At 35.8% G+C, this 20,402-nt stretch overlaps 1 protein-coding gene across 4 annotated transcripts in view; it reads left to right on the top strand.

Moving 5' to 3' along the window:
* Window positions 1–20,402, top strand: part of LOC120636582 (sensory neuron membrane protein 2) — a 134,590-nt gene that overhangs the window by 52,062 nt on the left and 62,126 nt on the right. For all 4 annotated transcript variants that reach the window (XM_039908120.1, XM_039908122.1, XM_039908121.1 and 1 more), the window contains 2 exons: window positions 14,016–14,276; window positions 20,133–20,374. In XM_039908120.1, the coding sequence (XP_039764054.1) occupies window positions 14,016–14,276; window positions 20,133–20,374 (503 nt within the window). The remainder of the gene's footprint in view (window positions 1–14,015; window positions 14,277–20,132; window positions 20,375–20,402) is intronic.

The following is a 20,402-nucleotide window of genomic DNA, read 5'->3' as shown; positions in this document are numbered from 1 at the left end:
GTACAAGCTACTGAACTCTGCAACTCACTGCCCATTAACAATGAACATACGAGAGTCAAAGTCGAATTAGAAACCTATTATATTAAAAAATGCTGCATTGCTCATTACCTTGCAAAATAAAAGTCGTTTTTATTATACTACTAGTTGTTGCCTGCCTTTCTTCGTCCGCGTATTTTAAGGTTTTATAGAAACCCCGTTTATTTTCCTGGAATAATAACTCCATCCAACAAATGAAGTTGATTTGTTACTTATTTAGACACTATATAAAGGTCAAACAAACAAATAAAATAAAACAAACATCCTTCACATTTATAATATTTTAGATAGGATTTATTAGAATTGTTAGGTATTGTGTTTTTTTTGTTAAAGTATTTTCACCTGCTTCAAAATAAAGTAAGCCATAAAATATGTGTTATACAGAATAATGGCGAAAAATTAGGTGATATACAAAACTTTTGTTTTTGCACTGTCTGCTATATGACTGATGCATAAAATAGATAAAAACAATCCTTGATGCGTATTATATTTCATGCTAAAATTTCAGCTCGATCGGTGCAGAACTTTTTGAGTTTTTGAAGCGTACACAAACCAACATAACCTTTTTATATCTATATAGATATACATAAATACTCAGAATATTCATAAAAACACCCAAACACTGAAAAACATTCATGCTCATCAAACAAACATTTTTCAGTAGTGGGAATGGAACCCACGGCATTGGGCTCAGAAAGCAGGGTCGCTGCAAACTGCGCCAATCGGCCGTCAAATAATTTAAAGTGCATATACAAAAAAAACGGAACTGACAAGATCTGAACCAGCGGCTCTCTGGCAATCGCGGCCTGAGCGCTTTGACCACCAAGCTACAGTTCTCCTTCCGCGGATGTCAAAATTAAGTAATTAATATACAAACCGCTGGGAAATTGTAATTAATATGCTCACTTAAACCATTGCTCTCGACTGTAGGTACCTACCATACGCTCATACGCTCGTCGACTATTTGCTTTCAAATTCACTATTGGCAAAAGCCAGCAGGTAAATACTGTAAGATAAACATCATAGCAACATCAAACGGTCCATTTCAAACATCATATGTAAAAAGCCTCAGGCAAACTGACCTGCGATTGCAGCCGGAAATATAAACTAAAACCTTTGACGTAGCTTGGGAGCTGGGAGGAGCCGGGGTGGGATTTCGGAACTAAACGTATAGTTAGAAAGGCCAGCTCCCGCTCCCCAGGATAAAAAAAACCAGTGCCCAAACCTGAGATACGTAGTGCATTGCAAATATTGGAACATGTATCAAACGATTCAGTTATTAATTAACATTGAGAAGCGATATTTGCTCGCCATCTTGCCTTGCTATGATCGTCACCAAGTACCTCCTTCAATATATATTTGCTTGATATTCCAATCAAATTAACCTTCATCGAGAAATAGATGAAAGCGTACTGTCAATTTTGCAATCTATTTACATAAGGGTCTATGATAAACTTATGTGCAATATCAATAATTATAAATTTATCAACCTCCCTGAAACAGTGCTGACTTTTGTGGTCTTATGAGTGGGACGTCCTGGGTACGATCCTCCACAAAGACAATTTGGGAAGTAGTATGGCCAGCATGGTGGTCTAATCCCTTCTCATTGTGGTGGGAGACCTGTGCCCTGTCGTGGGTTGCAGTGGCGTGAACAGGGTATGCATAAAGCAGGTTAATGGCATAAAATTGATAAATTGCCCTCCAATACGAGTTATATAAAATAATTTGGGTATGCAGTGCTGTACATGTATGAAGTTCACGCCCCTGAATTGGGTTGATATGATGAATTTCAAACATTGATCTGGTCTGGTCTGTTGGAGTGCCACCCTAGCTACAGACACATTCCGTCAGTGATTTTTAGCGTTCCGGTACGATGTCCGAATTTGTTGCGCTAATTAAAATTACTTGTGCCATCATTATTTATTTTATTACCATTTTGTTTTCGTGAGATATTAAGTATTTTGATTTATTGATGTCGCGTAGATATTCACAAGCGGGTTGTTAAATGATATAACTGCAATAGCCAGCTTTATGCAAAGGCTAACTTAATTCGTAGTGAATTGAAAAAAAAACAATGCTTAATTAGGCAACTTTTCACACTTTCGACTTTCGGAATTTATAAAGCTTCTTCAGTTCGACAACACGCACAAAACCTTTTTTCAATGACCTAACCTAGCTTATAGGTCTTCCTTTCGACTTCTCCTAACATGATTGTGGGAAAAAAACAACAAAGGTGAACTCTTGTGCAGAGGTGAGCTTTCAGACCATCTTCTCTTCTGACAATTTAACTTTTCACCATATCGCTAGTTACTGTCGCTTATGAATACAAGTAATGGCCCGCTGATAAGATACACGGTATACAGTTCCACATGTAAGCCGACAACGATGATACTTCACGAATATTAGGGTCTCGCTTGAAAGTACATGCGACCATCTGCAATTTTACCATTGCGTGATAACCTAGCTTCGTCCTTGCTTTCATAGAGTTCACGTATTCCGGTTTCAGTTACCGTCTTGAAGAAAATAAGGGTTTTTTTTTAATTATACTCGGCTCGGCTTCGGCTAGTTACCATTTTAAAACATACAACCCACTAAGCCATATACTATCTCATTCAAAGCCGGATTGTTATAACAACATCATCTTACACGGCGTAAGAGTCGTTTGATTCGTTTGATGATGGCGAAAATTCATTTCGTAAATACGGCTTGAACACTCGTATCATCGCGCCGTGCGAATAAATGAGTAGGCGGCCGCGAAGCTAGCCTTTATTTCAAAGATTGGTATATTGCCAAAAAATCCCATGGATAAGACGACCTTCGTGACGCAGCGGTGAGCGTAGCGGTTTTAAGTGCGAGCTCCCGGGCTCGAACCCGGCAGGGGCAATTCGGGAATATATAATTTCTTAATTTTGTCTGGTCTGGTGGGTGGCTTCGGACGAGGCTAGCTACCAACCTACTGACAAAGCCGATGCCACGTTAAACTTATAAAGTAAATTACAATTAACTTACTCAGGTATTTTTTTTTTTTTTTAATTTTCGCTTTGGTGTGTATATTTGTGGTGTGTAATTTGGTATGTATATTATTTACGAATAAGCCAGTTTTCTAACATTACTCTGCTTATTCCTGTACCATAATGCCAAGGTGCCACAATTAATCTTCAGACCCTTCTTTTCCTATTCCAGTCTAAAAATATGTTCCAGAACCGTAACAGTAACCTACGTCAAAAAAAAATGTAAAACAGTAATTGTTAGAAGAGTTCTACTTATAATAATTGTTTAAGCCCGCCACCCCAGATTGACGCACAGTCAAGAGTTACGCTCCAAGCACAACTTCGTATAATTCGTAGACCTATCCATATGGGATAAGGCTAGGAAATTGGCAGACGTAGATATCTTGCAATACACTACTGACTGTCCTAATTTAAGGGTCAAATATACCACAATGTTGTTGTAATTTCTTTAGTTCCAGTCCCAGTGAAAAAGAAAGAAATACTGATTCTAAACTAAAACTATCCAACAAACATTTATTGTATTTAGAGCGTAGACTCTCTACAGTGCGTCAATCTGGGGTGGCGGGCTTAAACAATTATTATAAGTAACGGCATATCACTGGCAACGACCGGTGTGTACGAAGCCAATATACTTGCTTACTACTTCTTCACTACTTCTAAAAATTTCTTGGCATACGACTTTTTACCTACTGACACCCAAGGCCTCGTGAACCGTATTCGACGAATGAATACTCTTTTATTGTATACCACAGAATAAACACATAAAATGCCACTCCAATAGATTGGTAAGTTAGAAGGTACAATTTGGCGACTTTATAGCAAGCTCTTCCAGGCAACTAAAGGCATTTTCTTCTTTTTCTTCTCTCTGGGCAGTTTCCGCACGTAAGCACTTCGCTTGTAGTACGTCGAAATTTCCCGTTGTTGCTCGCTACTCCAGCCATCCAAGCTCGTTCCAGAATCCCAGCATACCACCCAGCGGTTCTAAGCAACCTGCTTAGAACCGGGATAGGGGCTGGTGATCTCAGGTAGATCTCGCGTTGCTCTGTCACGCCCGTGTACTCCAGCAACACATGCGTAGGTGTTTCATCTGCCTCCATACATGCTCTGCAAAGAGGGCTGTCGGTAACACCTACAATGGAAAGATGTCTGTTTAAGGAGCTATGCCCTGATATGAGTCCCACCACCTTCCTAAGCTTACTTCTATAACAGCGGAGTAGTTTGTTAGTTAGATTTTGGTTTGTTTACTATCTGTTGCATTGGCCCAAAGTTGGGAATGATCCAAAGGCATAAAAATAATATACTTTAGCTGCTTTCCGAACTGGTTAAAGACAAACATAATTGACAATTCAAAAGAGCTCATATTATGCCTACTTAAAACAAATGAATTATGAATTTCTCATAAAATAAATTTTGTATTTTATGTGTGTGTACTACACATAAAATGCTAACTAATAGACAAATGAGGCAAGATTTTAACGAAATATTGATTAACTTAATTATTAAGTCTCGATAACAACTTAAAAATTATTTACGTAGTAGCAACGTTATAATATGCGAGAAATCTCTCTAGCATCTATAATAATAATAATAATTAAACCCTTAAATTATCTAGCCCTCAGAAGTGCAAAGGGATCCTTAAACTGCTCGTTTGCAAGCATTAAACTGCTCGTTTGCGAGCAGCGCTTTGCGCGTCTATGAAGCTTAGCTGTTATTTTACGAGAAACCTTTTGTGAACATCAACAGATCCTAAGAGCTTGTTAATGGGATTAAGGTTTTTTACATTTATAATATTTTTATATTTAATAAAGCAATCAAGTCAACTTGCTATAATCTGCTTCTTATATTATAACTTGCTTCTATCTGATCATTTTCAATTGAATTAACTTTTTTCAAATTAAGAGTTGAATTTAAACAAATTATGGTTGTTTAGAAATGAAAAAAATCTGACAGCAATTTTGAACATTAAAAAAAAAATCAAATTTCCAATGATCTTCGCGCGGCGTTATATAACTAATTCTCTCAGATCTAAACTAAGTAAATAGTCGCATACTTAAGTTATACTAAATTGGGATGAGCGGATCAATTGGTTGAATAACAAAGAGTTGCCTATCAACCGTTGACTAGTTTAAATTTGACGAAATGTAGAAAAAAAATTACTTCGTTAAATAGCAAATAAGAAGAAGAGAATTAGAGATTTATTACGAACCTGTTGAACGCGTTCTCGCCCGGTTTTAGTTCGGTTTATTACATAGCCAGTGGTGGACCACGACGTCTTCCTTTAGTAACATATTAAATCAATGCTTACTACAGTTTATGTAAGGATAGCGAGTTCACAAATAGTAAACACTAAAGTATTTTACAGCGAAAAAATCGCTAAAAATCAAATTAGATGCATATCCACTTCAAACTCTTAAGAAACATACTCGTAGAACTTGTTCTACAAATAAACGTATAATTCTATTCCTAGAACTTTGGAACGACTTGAGCCTTAATTTCGTTTGACATAACATTCCTCCTTGTTCTTGAGGAGACTCTTTGCTGAGTCAAAGCGGACATAGCACTAACTATTTGCCCACAAAGCGTGCCAGTAGGTGCTCCAGGCAGAAAATGTGGTCGTTCAAAATAATGTAAAGCCATGTTGCTTTGAATCTCTCAAAATCGTGAAACCTTTGAGGAAAAGAAATACCTCAGCAAAAATTCACAATAACTTTAAAGATGCAAAAATAGAAGTAACATCTGCTTCGTTTGTTTGAATTCTTTATTGCACAAACAAAATATGATACACAACAACAAAACTGAAATAAATTAAATTAGTTATTGAGACATACAACAGTGGTTTTATCGCAAAGGCTATTTCTACCAAACAGTGCCCTTTCTGAGAGGAATTTATAAGGTATTAATAACTTGAAATATTGCCTACAGATTTAAAATCTAGTCACCATTGTTTTTAAAATAGCTTCTGCCGGCGACTTCGTCTTCGTGGACTTTAGAATTGGGTCTTAAGCTTCGCTCGTTGACAATTTTTAATCTTACCACGGGAACTTTTTGATTACACCCCGACAGGGGAGAACAGACGGCTGGGGGTCAGGGCGACAGGCTAAGAAATCAGCGGACTATCCTAGCCAAGTTTTGCATCTTGGCTGCCAGTCAGCTGCCACGGAACTCCAGTCGCCTTAGATGGTGTGCTAGGCTAACTGGGATTAAACCATTCGCAGATATAACTATAGGGATGGTTTCAGTTGACTCCACGTGCCACATGGCGGTAACCTCGTGACCTAGATCAAGGTACTTACTTTTTTTCTCGCTCTCAGCTCTCACGAGATTGTCGTTATAAGTAATCGTGATGTGCCCGGTCCATTATCACAATGTCAGGCTTATTATTAATTTTTTTTTCTATCATTTATTCTTTTTTTTTTTTTTTTAAATTCTTAACAATGCTTAAAAATAAAATAAAAAACACTATTAAAAATTTAAAAAAAAAATATCCACCTTCCGCTTGCGGGGCTTTTGAATGCCCAAGCAACCGGCGGTCAGGGCTCCAGAGTGAGGAACCTCATAATACGCGCCGTTTCAAAGACTACTGTCTTCTGTATCCGACCCTAGATCCATTTATTATTAGTATCATATATAGACGTTAGGTACCTACACAACGCTGCTCCAATGCTGGAATTTTGACTTGGCTCTTTTGGGCTTGGGCCTCGGACACGCAACATTATACTACGGTATTCGTTGCTTTAATTAATTAGGTGTCAGTTATGACGGCAGATCAGAATACAGTCACCACCCCTTCTTCCCGCTGGTGTTGTACGAGGCGACTAAGGGACAAGCGTCCTCTGTGCTACTACCATCTACTGTGATTATGGGCAAAACCTCCAGTTGGGAGTGGCCATTAGTCCAGCTGAGGACTGAAGATTCTTTATCTCTATGGATTTCTGGACTCATCAGTGGCCCTACAACTTCTATAATATTTTCCATTCTCAATCCAATTTCTCGTGCAGCCTGATTCCACAGCTTCCTGCGACTGGTTTGATATCTTCAGTCCTCGAGCCATTCCGATTCAGTAACGCGCCTCACTTTTTAATGAGTATATTATATCCAAGATCCCGTGCCGTTCACATCCACACACCTGACACTTTGATATCTTATATCTTCAGGCGACGCTCTCCTGCCGATAGAGAACAGCGTCTGACTGCGACTTCTTTACTTCTTGTGTCTAATATAGGCATATAAAACACAGCCTGGTCACCCTAATTAAGTTGGTACTCCCTACCGATTCAGCTTTTCAACAGTCAGTCAGTGAAAGTTTTTTCCGATTTAGAGTGCATTTTCAGAGGTAGGGTTTGCTTTAACCATCAGTGATCACATAAACGCGTTGTAAAGTAATGCTGCTCTTCCACTGCCACAAAATTTTCTCTATAGACAAATGATAAACTAGCCACGGAAAAAAAAAATCGACTTGCCCTCGAGTACTCTATGACATTACTGAGTATTTTGCTTTTTTTTGCCCGCGTTTTTCGTCCGCCTTTATTACTTTTTTTTTTACAAAGCTCGTGAGATGGGTTACTCTCCGTCCTTTCAACTAACTCTATGCCAAAATTCTAATTACTTGGTAGCTTAGTTAGGGCGTGAAAGGAGGACAAACAAAGAAGCACAATTTCGCTTTAGTTTAAACTTTTATAAAAATAACATGAGAATTAATAAGGAATTGCAAAAAAACACACACACAAACGTCAGTCTCACAAATTCCAATTAAAGCTTCTTTATCAGCCTCAAATATGAAAAAAAAGTTTAAATAAATACATTTAGAGGGCTGTGACTAAACATGTACAATATGTTATATCAAATATTTTAAAAAGTAATTTATTTCAAGTACAACCATTGCATATTCTATCGACAAGAAGATGGCAAGAAACTCAGCAGTTGCTCTTTATCAACATCAACAATTTACATTTTACATTTTAGCATTCACTTTTCTATCTTGTGTGATGAAAGCGGAGCCGGATACTTCCAAGCGAACATGTCTTTTAGAAATTATCATTACAGTTTTAACATATTCTTTAAACTAATGCATTTGTGGGTCCAAAATTGCCATAGTATTTTATCATTATACATTTACATTGTTGGCAGAAAAATGAGTTTTGATTTTAATTAAGATACAGTGGACAGAAGGCTTAAAGTAGGAGCATAGTTTCAACTTTTGAAATGAGCAGGCGGATTTGAGTTAATCCGCCTTCAAGTGATATTACATTTAGCTTAAATCTACTTCTATTTAGTTGGGGCTGCCCGCTTTTTGGTTAATCCACACATATTTGGCAGATTTATGTAAACTTCAGTGTACTTTTGACTTAATAACCCAGTGAAGTCGGAGCTTTGACCTTAATGCGTTAGCTATCCGTAGGTGTATGTTTTTTTTTAATTTATGCACTGACTAGTTGAGCCTTCTGCAGTGAAGGTATCTCACCTGTCTAAGGTGGAAGGGTTATTAGTAGTCGCTATTCTATTCGATATTCAACTATAATTTATTTAAATTATAAGTTTGTACTTTATATAGGTTCTATTATCAAAGACTACAACTCATTTCGCCATGGTAACACTCCCAATTTGCCTGCTTTTTTCAAACAAATTATAATCCTAAAAACTAAGAACAATGAGTGTATAATAAACCTAAAAAGGACTAAAATAGTATATATATGCTTGCACGTGTCAATCACATGATTACGATAGTAACATATTAATTGGTATATTTATTGATTTAATGTTTTCATTTAAATAAAAAATATTCTACACTCCTTCTCTATAAACACTACTAGCTGTTACCCGCGACTTCGTGCACGTGGATTAAGTTTTTTATTCCTGCGGGAACTCTTTTTTTTCCCGGGTTAAAAGGTAGGCTTTGTTCTTTTCCATGTCAAAGCCTACATACATGCCAAATTTCATCCAAATCCGTTCATCCGTTGCTCGATTGAGTAACAAACATCCACACTTTCACATTTATAATAAAAACTACAAGTGTTGGTAATTTCATACTCCTCCGGCCGCGCAATATTCGTAAAAAGGGGTACAAAGTTTTAGCTTCACTTCTTAATATATAGATTACACGAAAACAGTGACGTTATTTCCGTAGTTGCAGAATATCCGCAATTAAGAGCCTCATTTTCGGCGAGAAACCTCCGAAGCAACAGGCTAAAAACAAATGTCTTTTGAGTTTTCAGATTTAAAATAGGACGAACGGACTTCGGATTTATGATTGTCAACACGTGGAATAGCTTTGTAGTTGAATTCAGCCGGATCCGATTGTTAACGCTGCCCCGCTTCGTATTTTGGGAAAGTATTTTTCGAAAAGAGTGACGCCCGTCGTATCCCTTTGTACCTTTCATGAAAGTGGATTTTTTTTTTATTTCTGTTTTAAACGTCAAAGCGTTCGTTCGTCACTGCAGAGTGCACTGGATAAAGTTATTTCAGGGACCTGCCTCCAATGAAGCTATAAGCTTAAAAAATTTTTTTTGTGAGAAACCGTAGCATGCTCTATTGCAAAATACTTTTACAATCAATTTTTTTTTTATAATTTTTAGTGCACAAAAAAAAACAATGCACAAAAGGCAAACCTAATGCTTAGCAGTTTCTACCAGTCTACCTTGTTTCATTCTAAAATCATTTTTGGGAGGTGCAAAAAATATTATAATAATATATAAATAATGCATCAAAAGTATGAATTTTGTATAGTCAATATGATATTATGAGGCCCACAGACTATGCCTCATAAGAAGGCTCAGAGTAACTCATCGGGCCATGGAGAGAGCTATGCTAGGAGTATCTATACGTTATCAAATCAGAAATGAGAAGAACCGTAGAAGAACTAGAGTTACCGACATAGCTCAGCCAGTCGCGAAGCTGAAGTGGCACATAGCTCATAGGGGTCTTAAGGTGTTGGACGCCATTCCAACACGTTAAGACATCGGTAAACGCAGCGTAGGTCGGCCCCCAACGATGTGGACGGATGGCATTCACAGGAACATCTGTAATTTTACAACAAATACTATAAATTCCTTCACGTCCGGACAATCAAAGGAATTATTCACCGCGGGTTACACCGCAGGGCGCAGCTAGTATTTAAAATAAACTGGCAATATTTAAGCGAGTGGCGTGCACTGGGTTTCTTACTAGGGTATGCATACAGTGGATAGATTGCAACAAATGCCATTAATCCGTGTCAGTCCTCCTATTCGTGTTATACATCAATTTTAGGGTAGGCAGTGCTTTTGTGCATGTACGAAGTGCACACCACTAATTGCTGAACCTAGGTATTTTTAAGGATTTCCAGTAGCTATGATTTTGTGCCGCTTGTGACTTCCTGTAAATCGTTTTATTTCCTCTGCCCACCTCGTGTCCACGAGTCTACAAACACTTCGCTTTGTAGAGCAGGGAACTCCAGCAGCTTGGTCCCCCAATCCCTAATATAACTCGGAGAATGTATGGAAGATTCTCCGAGTTATGAGCCCCGTCTATATCACAGAGGACAGAAAGAGGATATGACAGTGACAGATAGTGACAGTCCTGCGTCTTGTTGCTGGATATTAATAGGCTGATATTATTAGTTCACAAAGTAAATGTCAAAAATATCTTCATTTAAGTAGGCATGTCTCATTAGAATAAATTGTTATATAGTCCTCTTTAAAACAAATAGTAAGTGCATTAAAATTCACGTGCAAGATGTATATGTGTATTTTGCTTTAAACTATTATTTAGCTACACGAAACTCTTGAAAGCAGCCTTTATACAATTCCCTGAATGTAACATGTTCATAGAATTCACGTCGAATCACATTAAAATTTATCTGAATGCATGAAGTTAGACGACGGTATCTTCAAAGTAACTTTCCTACACAACTCTATACAAAGCATTCCAGTGCCATAACATTTGGTTGAGATATTACGCTTTTCATTATTAAATTATACGATAGCACAAGCAATACGGTTCCAACGTCGATCAATTAATTGGAACTAGACTAAGAATGCTATTGATAGTATCGGCACAAATACAGTGTCTCCACAGTTCATAGTTCGAAGTCAGAAGACAATTAGCAGTCTAAATTGAATTAGGTACATTTAGTATAACATACAGGTTCGTTTGAGTCTAGACGCGTTGTTCGCGATCTATATTGGCGACATTAATATATGGCAAAGTGGCTGTTGACGGCTCGACCGCATTTATTACGGTTTATTTCAAATCCCGTGGAAAGCGTTGGTTTTACTGGAATAAAACATGAACTTTCAACTACCACTATGCCAAAATTCAAGTCGATTGATGTGCAAATTCAAATTCAAAATTCATTTATTTCAAGTAGGTCTAATTTATAAGCACTTTTGAAACGTCAAGTCAGTCTGTTTGTAGTGACTCTACCGCCGGTTCGGAAGGCAGATTCCACTGAGAAGAGCCGGCAAAAAACTCAGCAGATTGCTCTTTTCCAACATGTTAAGGGCGTAATGTAAGGACAAACAAACAAACACAATTATAACATTTGATTAGCCCGGTGTTTATTAAAATGCTGAGTATTCCAAAATTACATTCAAACAACATAGACTTATATTTATTATATTTTTTGAAGTTCTTCACAAAGACCAATAATTAAATTATGTTCGACCTTATTTGTGACAAACGATAAATTATGCAAATTTGTAGGAAATTTTTCTCAGTTATTTATTATAATATTGAGATAAAACATAAATACTATTTTGGTTATGTTTAGTTCTATATGGGCTACTAAAAACTGGAAAATAAAGTGAACATGGAAAAGTGAACGGAGCGGCCAGCTCGCATTTTATGTCACGTTTTATTTTGCAACGTTCTGAAATCGAATCCGGTCATGTCACACTTTTAACACCCGAGTACACGTTTCTGTGAAGCAAAATGTTTCGGAAATATGCCTGCTACTATAAAGTAAAAAGGATTTCTTTCATTTCATGGATATTCTACGACATTCATTTATACATTTGCCACTTTTCGCATATATTACTAAATGAGCCAACTTCATTAAAACTGTTTAAACGTTCAAACATACAAACTAACAAAAGTGAAATAATACCAAAATGGTGTAAAGTACTAGAACAAAATATCCAAATTCCCGCACGATTTACAGCAAATAGAAGTACTGCTTTATGAGTATTACTGAATTATAAAATATTTTACTTGATTTTATTTTTATCTCATTTATGAAATCCGTAAGAGTTAAAGAAAAAAGATGTGTGTCAGTTTCGATTGGTGTTTAAGGCCAGGTTTTCACTTTTAGAGCTGTAACCGTAATACTACCGAAACAGTAACTTGGATCTTGTGTGCAATACGCGAGAACTCTGGTAGGTTTCGAGCATACCTTGAATATTAGGTAACCTCTACATCTATAAGCGAACTGCGAGCATCTTTTGACATGCGGCAAAAACCATATACTTGCTGCAACCTGCCACACCACGGATTATTGAAGTTTTCCATTTTCCTAAACTTTATTTTGCTATTATATTAGTTTGGCTCAAGGAGATCGGCGATAGCGATAAGAACGCCTTGCAACATTTCTTTATATACATCCATATACTTATTTTGTTTTTAATTCGCGGTAAAGATTATTTATCGATCTAAACTGAGTTAGTAACAGTAAGGCCCTGTAGTAACATGGCTTTTATGTTAGCAGATGCCCCGTCTATTTATAAAACGTCATAGGGAATGGCCCTTGTGCAAATGCAGCGATGAAACTAGTGTACGGTATTTTCCTTCCGTTCATTAGCTACCTGCCTACGAGGAGACATAGTTCGCTATATATATAACATATAGTATCGATGTAAGAAAACGTTGCGTTCTTAAAATCGCCGCAATTTTCTTCGAAATTAAAAGGTCTAACTAAGCTTAGATAAAATTACGTAAAAAGTCCTGATTAACAATAAATATAATGTGCATATATATTAATATAACAAATATTATATAATATATATTTGTTGTATTTTTTGTTCATTAAGTCTGTTACCTCAATCATCCATAATATATTCACTGATTTGAAAATATCTTTCTTTAATAATAATACATTTTATTTTCAAGGATTGCCAAGAGGAACGATTTACGTTTCTTTAAGAAAAAACAGGTCATTCAAGTTAAGAAAAATGTTTTTTTAAATTAATATATAGGTAATAGTCGAAAAGATTATAATATTACTTACTCATATTATTATATTTATATTTTAAATCCTAATACTTATAATTGTGCTCTTACTTGTCTCATACTTTGGAAGGAGAAACGTTGCGCAACTAAAGCTTCTCTCTCGTCATGAAAGGGGCTGCGTTTCTTTTACTTTCAGCCAACTATTCGACGTAGTCACTGTAATGGAATGCAATCAAATCGTATTAAATTGAAAAATCATATTGTACTAATAATTGCACGGAAAACGATATCTTTTATTGAGGATTACAGCTAGCATCCTTATAATGAACCTACACAGCAATTTTTTTTTATTTAGTTCGCAAAACTGTCACTGTTCTGCTTACTGTAATGTAAACTAGAAAGGGGGGAAAATTCCTTTAAGGATTTCATTACAAAAACTATTTCTAATTGCACTTGGAGTTGGAACTTTTGTCAGTTAAATAAACAAGTCCTTTATTTTATTAATCATAACGAAAACCTTAATTAGAAAGACATCCAGAAATATTTGAAACAAAATGCATCTGAAACAAAATCGGTTCATCTCTTCGGGAGCCATAAGGCCACAGAAGGACACACACATATAAAAACGCACGGACGCACGCGCGCACACACACACATGTCAGTATTGCGTTTGGGTTCAAAATTGCTAATAACTCCGAAAAGTAATAGGTGCGAGCCGGGAATCATATTTGTCCCACCGAAAGAGACGTAGAAGCCACCCACTAGGCTATCCCTTCGTATAGCGGCAACATGGCATAGCGGCTTTTGTAATATATATTTTTGTTGCAGGGCGTTTTGCAAACAGCGGAAATGAAGTTTCCAGTGCTCATGGCTGCTATGGCATTAGCCATGACCGGCGTGTTCGGGGCCAACAACAACCCGATTATGACGACTAAAGTGGGAGCGCTGCTGCTCGACGGCATCCAGCTATGCGCTAACCCCGGCTTGTTCGGGGCCATCGCCTGCGCTCAGATACGTCCTTTGGCGGCTGAGGTCCAGAACATCGAGGAGCAAGAGGGCGGCATTCTTGAGTTTTCTATTCTCAGATATGTAAGTATTCGCAATTCGCTATGACTGCAAGCCCCATTAACAATGCTCCCCAGAAATAAAGTCGTCACCCATTTATCATTCCTAAAGGCCAGCGCAGACCGGTGACGATAGTGCACAATATTTTATCGTTAACCAACGTAAATTCGTATTTAACAAGATAAATATATTTAAATGTTAAGAGATTTTTCTAATTGAATGAAAATAGATTTTCTTTCGCGACATTGATAAGCGCGTTTGAGGATACCGAGGCGGGATGCGACAGAAAGTACCGGTACGGCGCAACGGCATGCTTATGTGACACCATGCTAAAGGTTGCCAATGCATGTTATGGTATGCACTGGAGTCCACTAACGTATGATCGCGGTGTGTGGCGAAGGTGTGAGGTATGGTTTCTGCGATTGTGCCATCGTAAAATCCCCTGCACGTCCGTGGTGCAGGGGATTATTTTATGGGGATATTAATGGCCCCTTTTGCAGTCAATTCAATAAATATTATTAGCAAGTTGCCAACAGGTTGATCTCAAACAAAACGAATTGGTTTTTATGCTCTTATAATTTTTTTTTGAGAAGATGACAGTTCGCCATTGATTGGTAGATAACTGTCAGAAAACTGGATGCAGGTTTTTCAATCTGCATCCCTATTTCGAACTATATCATCGGAGTTACTTATTACTTAGAGTTATAACAAAACTTTACTGACAGGATAGTTAAATGCCGAGGATGAAGTCTCGAGTACGTTAGCTATATTTTAGTTTAGTTTAGTTTTGTAGTAATTAACAAAATTGAATCTCATTTGAAAACTAAAACTAAACACTACTACACGGTTAAGTTTCGGTTCGGTTCAAGGGGGGTTCAAACTACGGACTGGATTTCCAGTATCGGTCAATCAAAATTAGAGACGCAATAACTACTAATGTTATGTACTTAATAATACTACTTAAAGTCAAAGTCAAAGTCAAAAATATCTTTATTCAAGTAGGCCCATAGGTGGCACTTTTACCTAAGAATTACACGGTAGTGAGATGATGGCGTTTAACCACATTCATAAACTTAAAACTAAAGCTACGAGGGTTCCAAACGCGTCCTGGTCTAAGAAGAAGCCCACAACAAACTTAGCCGGATGTTTTTTGTTTTTTTGTTATCACCATCTCACAATGTCATTTTAAATTATTAGAAGAGCAACCTGGTTAGAGCCTGGTTGGAACTTATTTATTTAAATTGTTATTAGCGCAATTAAGGGTATAATTATATATTAGATGGTCAACAGCTTGGATGGTAGACCAGCGTGGCCAATTCTGTACGAAATTCTCATAACTGCAACATCACACTTAATTTGTCCACAAAAATTAATATTACTGAAAAAAAATATATATTAAAATTTAATCTCAGCTATAGCATTAAGTTTAATAATATATATTTTTTTTTAAATATATTTTTAAATTGAGGAACCATCTATCCTTTACAGTATCAGGCCATTAACTGTTCCAATCCAGACACTGCAATTTTGATGATATTAATTTCATGACATAAGATTAGTTTGGCATTTTCAGCCGCTTAATTTGTTTGCTCATGATATAATGGAGCCATTTTGTTACTATTTCTGTACAAACAAAACACGCCAATGCGTTGCTCCATTGCTGCGGGATACAATGGAAAACCGCGAAACACAGTTCGCTGCCAATCAATAGAAGCATTCATAATAAAAGTAGTTCCAATATCGGTTTATTTATTAACAGAGTACTGTTTTTAGCTTAATTAAAGGTCCACGTGAAAGGGCTAATTTTGTCCTGGATGCATCAGTTCCAATTGTAATAAATAACATGACCACACGGCATATGTTCATTGCTTTGACGACCCCTGCTCTCATTATAGTAATCGACTATATAGTATTCCGAATAATCCCTATTTTGCGTAATTAATCAGCAAATGAACATTCAAAGCCAATGCGTTATTCGGTTCAATTACTTTGGTATGTCTCGAATAGGACTAAATATATCATAGTGTATGCATGTGGTTACATGTATTTCATCTAACGTAGTACTAACGCCATTTATCGAAAGCCTATTACGATCCACAGATGGATTAAATTCGTCTTCCTAAGGAAGGTTTTCCCATAATCACCTCGCCTTTGAACAGGCGCTTTGGTGATAGCAGTAGCGCCTTGACATATGGCAGAAATATCGAAAATAAATCGAAAATACGTTTTTTTTTTAATTTAAAATGCATATACAAAATTTCGAAACCGACAATTTCTGACATTCGAACTGATGTAAAAGAATTATCGAATTTATGTAAAAGGATTATACTAATTTCGGCATTGACGGTAGGAGAGTTGTAGCTTAATCAGGAAAGCACTCAGGCCGCGAATGCCAGAGAGTCATAGATTTAATTCCTGTCGTTTCCGAAAATTTTTATATGCATTTTAAATATTATTTTTTGTTTTTAGTCTTTGATACTACTGAACTAGTTTTTCGCTAATTTACAGACACGCAGAGGAGAGTTTATAAGGAATAATCGAATCGAATAAAAACAATTTTATAATGAGATAGGTGCGGCCGATTTTGACCAAGCTTTTACTGTTAATTAGGTAGGGGAGGAAAATAATTTCCTGTCCGATAAGACAGCCTTTGCACCCAAAATGTTTATTTTAATTTTTTTTTTTCTATTTTAAAAGGGGGTGTACAAAAATAAAGTTTAAAAACAAACAAACATACGAAAATGTGAGAACTGGCAGAATTTGAGTTTTTTGCCAAATAAGCTAATGTTCTCTAACCACCGATGCCGATATTAATATATGGCTTTTTGTCGGTCTTATAGCGACTCGTTAGCATATTAGCGAACAACATACGTCTTTCAAACGAGTCAACTTAACCCAAGTATTACAGACAGATAGTGCTCTTAAGAAATAATCGAAGCTTCTTTGTTTGGTGGGAAATGCTGAGCCAATTTTGACAAACATATAATTGTTAATTAGGAAATGGTATTACGAGTGTTCCAGGCTGCTAGAATTTTATAAATGCATTTTAAATCAATAAACTTAATACTTCCTTCAAAGGTTTCATAAACACTAAACTAAAACTTTAATAAACATTTTAATAAAAAGAAATAACAAAAGTTTGCAGTCATTTTTGAAGAGTTTCGTTGCTCTTCAGACTCTACCCCAAATCAATAAGAAATTAGAATGGGACCATTTCGGTACAGATCCCTTTTGAACAAAATAAATGATGCAGCCATGACATACATAAAAAACATTACAACAGAAGAAGGATAGAAAATATTATTATTATTTTACGTAGAACCACTCGCAGCTTTTGTTTGCCATCTCGGTTACCGTATACCGTTTCCACGAGCGACAATTTGCTATTTGCCTAACTCTCATCGAACCAATCTTCTGTGTACACCGCAATAGTTATCAAAGCATAATATTCAAAGGTTTTAATTAGTGCAATGGATGCGAACGCTTGGTGTCATGTTTGAAGTATCAAGACTGTCTGGACTGGAATATTTTCCCCCCCTATCTACGATGAGAAGTTTCGGCTTGGTTTTATTGACTATAGAGTTTCTAACTTTGTTGCTTTACTATTACATACTGTACTAGAAAATTTCAGCAACATCGTCTGCATGGAATTTCTGTATTCCATGATATTTAGAAATTTTCCCGTTGTCTATGAGTCTTCAGTATTATCTTTAGAACTACTTACTCATCTTGACGCAAATTAAGCATAGCTTTTTTTGTTAAGTACGAAAACGTTTATGGCTGCTTTTTAAAAAAATAACTATGCGATATAAATTTCCTCCGGGTGTAAAACATTTTTTTGTAAAAGCAATATTTAGTGTAATAAAAAAAATGCTGGATCCATCGTGGGTTTCCAACAAGATGTGCAACCCTATTTGTTATTAAAAAAAAATTAAAGACGCAATTGCATCAAACCCAGAAATCACATTGATAGGAATAGATTAGTGGCAAAGTTATTTGTAGAAATCTTACCCCTGATGGATTTCCAAGCAGCATTGTACCGGAACGCTGATGTATACAACCTCGCCGGAAGTCAGTCAAACCACGTTTGAGCTTTACACATTATAATATAAGCAATCTGACCCGCGACCCCTTATCAAAAAATCGGAACAAAAAAACGTCTTAAGGATTATCTTAAAATAAATTGTAGTAGGTAGATATTATACCTACTAAAATTTTAATTATTATTACAGATTAATTAACCCGAAGAAGATTACGACTCAATTTCACTGTTTTTAAAATCACCACTGTGGTTTAAAGTTAATGTTTTTAAACAAATTTTTTTCTACGGATCACGAGAAAATAAGTGTTATCGAAAGCAGATAACTTATTGAGTTTATTTTAGTACTTTTATAGTGTTGTCATTCAAATGTGTATAATACAAATCTTTTGATAACGACTAAGACATCGGGCGGTATCTTTGCATCGTTCCAGCCCATGTAGTAGGAGTGTATCGATTATGCAGTCGTATTTATTTATTTATTCGTAATCAACAGCGTTACAATAAAAATATATTTATAAATAGTTTTACTTAAATCTATGGCCACAAAGATTACATAAACATAGCATTTTGAAATAGTCTCGGATTTAACATAAAAATACTTAAGTATTTTGAATTAATAAATATTTAAAAGAGTTAATAACATAAAAGTGTGAACAAGACGTAAAGAAACAAAGAAAACTATTAAGACTAATCTAATAAAAATTTATTCGTCACAGCATGTGAAAAAGCACATATTTAGATCAAAATACCCATTAACTCAATATCATGAACATTTATTGTGAATCAAATATAATTATAATTGTTTCTTGGAAACTATTTATTAATAAAATAATTATTATTAGCGTATTTATAACAATCCTAATATATTTACTGTAACACATTATATGAAATACCAATGTTGTTATAGCGGGCAAACATAATAACGTGTAAAAATATGAATGCAATGCAAAAACAAGACCTTTTAAAGTGACTATATTATTAACATTTAGTAAGTAAAATTTTCGTGTTTTTCTTAAAACTAACGTATATACGAGTAGATTCTCCTTCTATATTAGATGGTAGTTAATTTAAATCTATGCTCATGCAAAACGAATGCCAGAAAGCTCGTCTTAATACTTACTTAATTTTTTTTGTTTCGTATGTTTTAGTCTTTAGATCTTTATTGAGTATTTTCTGAATGATTATGAAGATATTTACTAGTTATGTGGTCAATTTTTTTTCTTTATATACTTATTATGTAGTTTGCACAATTGTATTACTAACCTTTTAGACTTTAGAATATTAAGTAAAATAGAACATTTTATTCTTGCTTTATGTGTTTAGTGTATGTGTCCTGCTTCTTTGTAACTTATCTAGGTAATCGAAGTGTTGTTTTACAAGAGGGATATATACAATAAGGTGTGTTACGCATAAGGTGGGGTCTGCCATAAATTTTGCTTCGTACCTTGTCTAGACTAAACATTTATTTGTTTTGATTTCAAGTAATAATCCTTTAAATATTAATGAATGAATTAAAAGAAATAAAATAATAATGAATTTCGGTCTTATTTAACCGAAAATTATCAGCGGACTTTTGTTACTCACTTGCTATATAAATCATTAAAATCTGTCAAAATAAACAAACGCGTCAAAATGATGGCCTCCATTAAAATAAAAGGAAGGTCTATAATTGTAACCGTAAAGTGTTTCAAGTACCTAACTTACGTTTATTTTTAATCTTACTATTTCTAGCTTTAACCCTTAGTTGTAGAGGAATGAGTAATAATCAGAAATATTGCTGATTTTATTTATAAAAAAATAAATAAATACAAATAAGTAACATCTCTTAATATCAACAGAAACACGACACACCAAGTGAACTGTATGTGGCAAGCCGTGGAACAGAGGACGTGAGTGACCTGGGCCACATATTCTCCTTTAACGGCTCCTCCTACCTGAGCAATTGGGTTAATATGAAGAATGATGAAGGTGATGAGACACCCGGCGTATGCAATATGATCAACGGTACCGACTCGGGTATATTCGCGCCTTTTGTGAATCGCGACAAATCCATCTACGCCTTCAACACTGATATCTGTCGGTAAGTTTTAATCGAATCATGAAAAAAG

Source organism: Pararge aegeria, chromosome Z, assembly GCF_905163445.1.
Source record: "Pararge aegeria chromosome Z, ilParAegt1.1, whole genome shotgun sequence".
Taxonomy (NCBI): Eukaryota; Metazoa; Arthropoda; class Insecta; order Lepidoptera; family Nymphalidae; genus Pararge; species Pararge aegeria.
The sequence above is the reverse complement of the archived record's forward strand: the minus strand, read 5'-3'. Positions and strand labels throughout refer to the sequence as shown.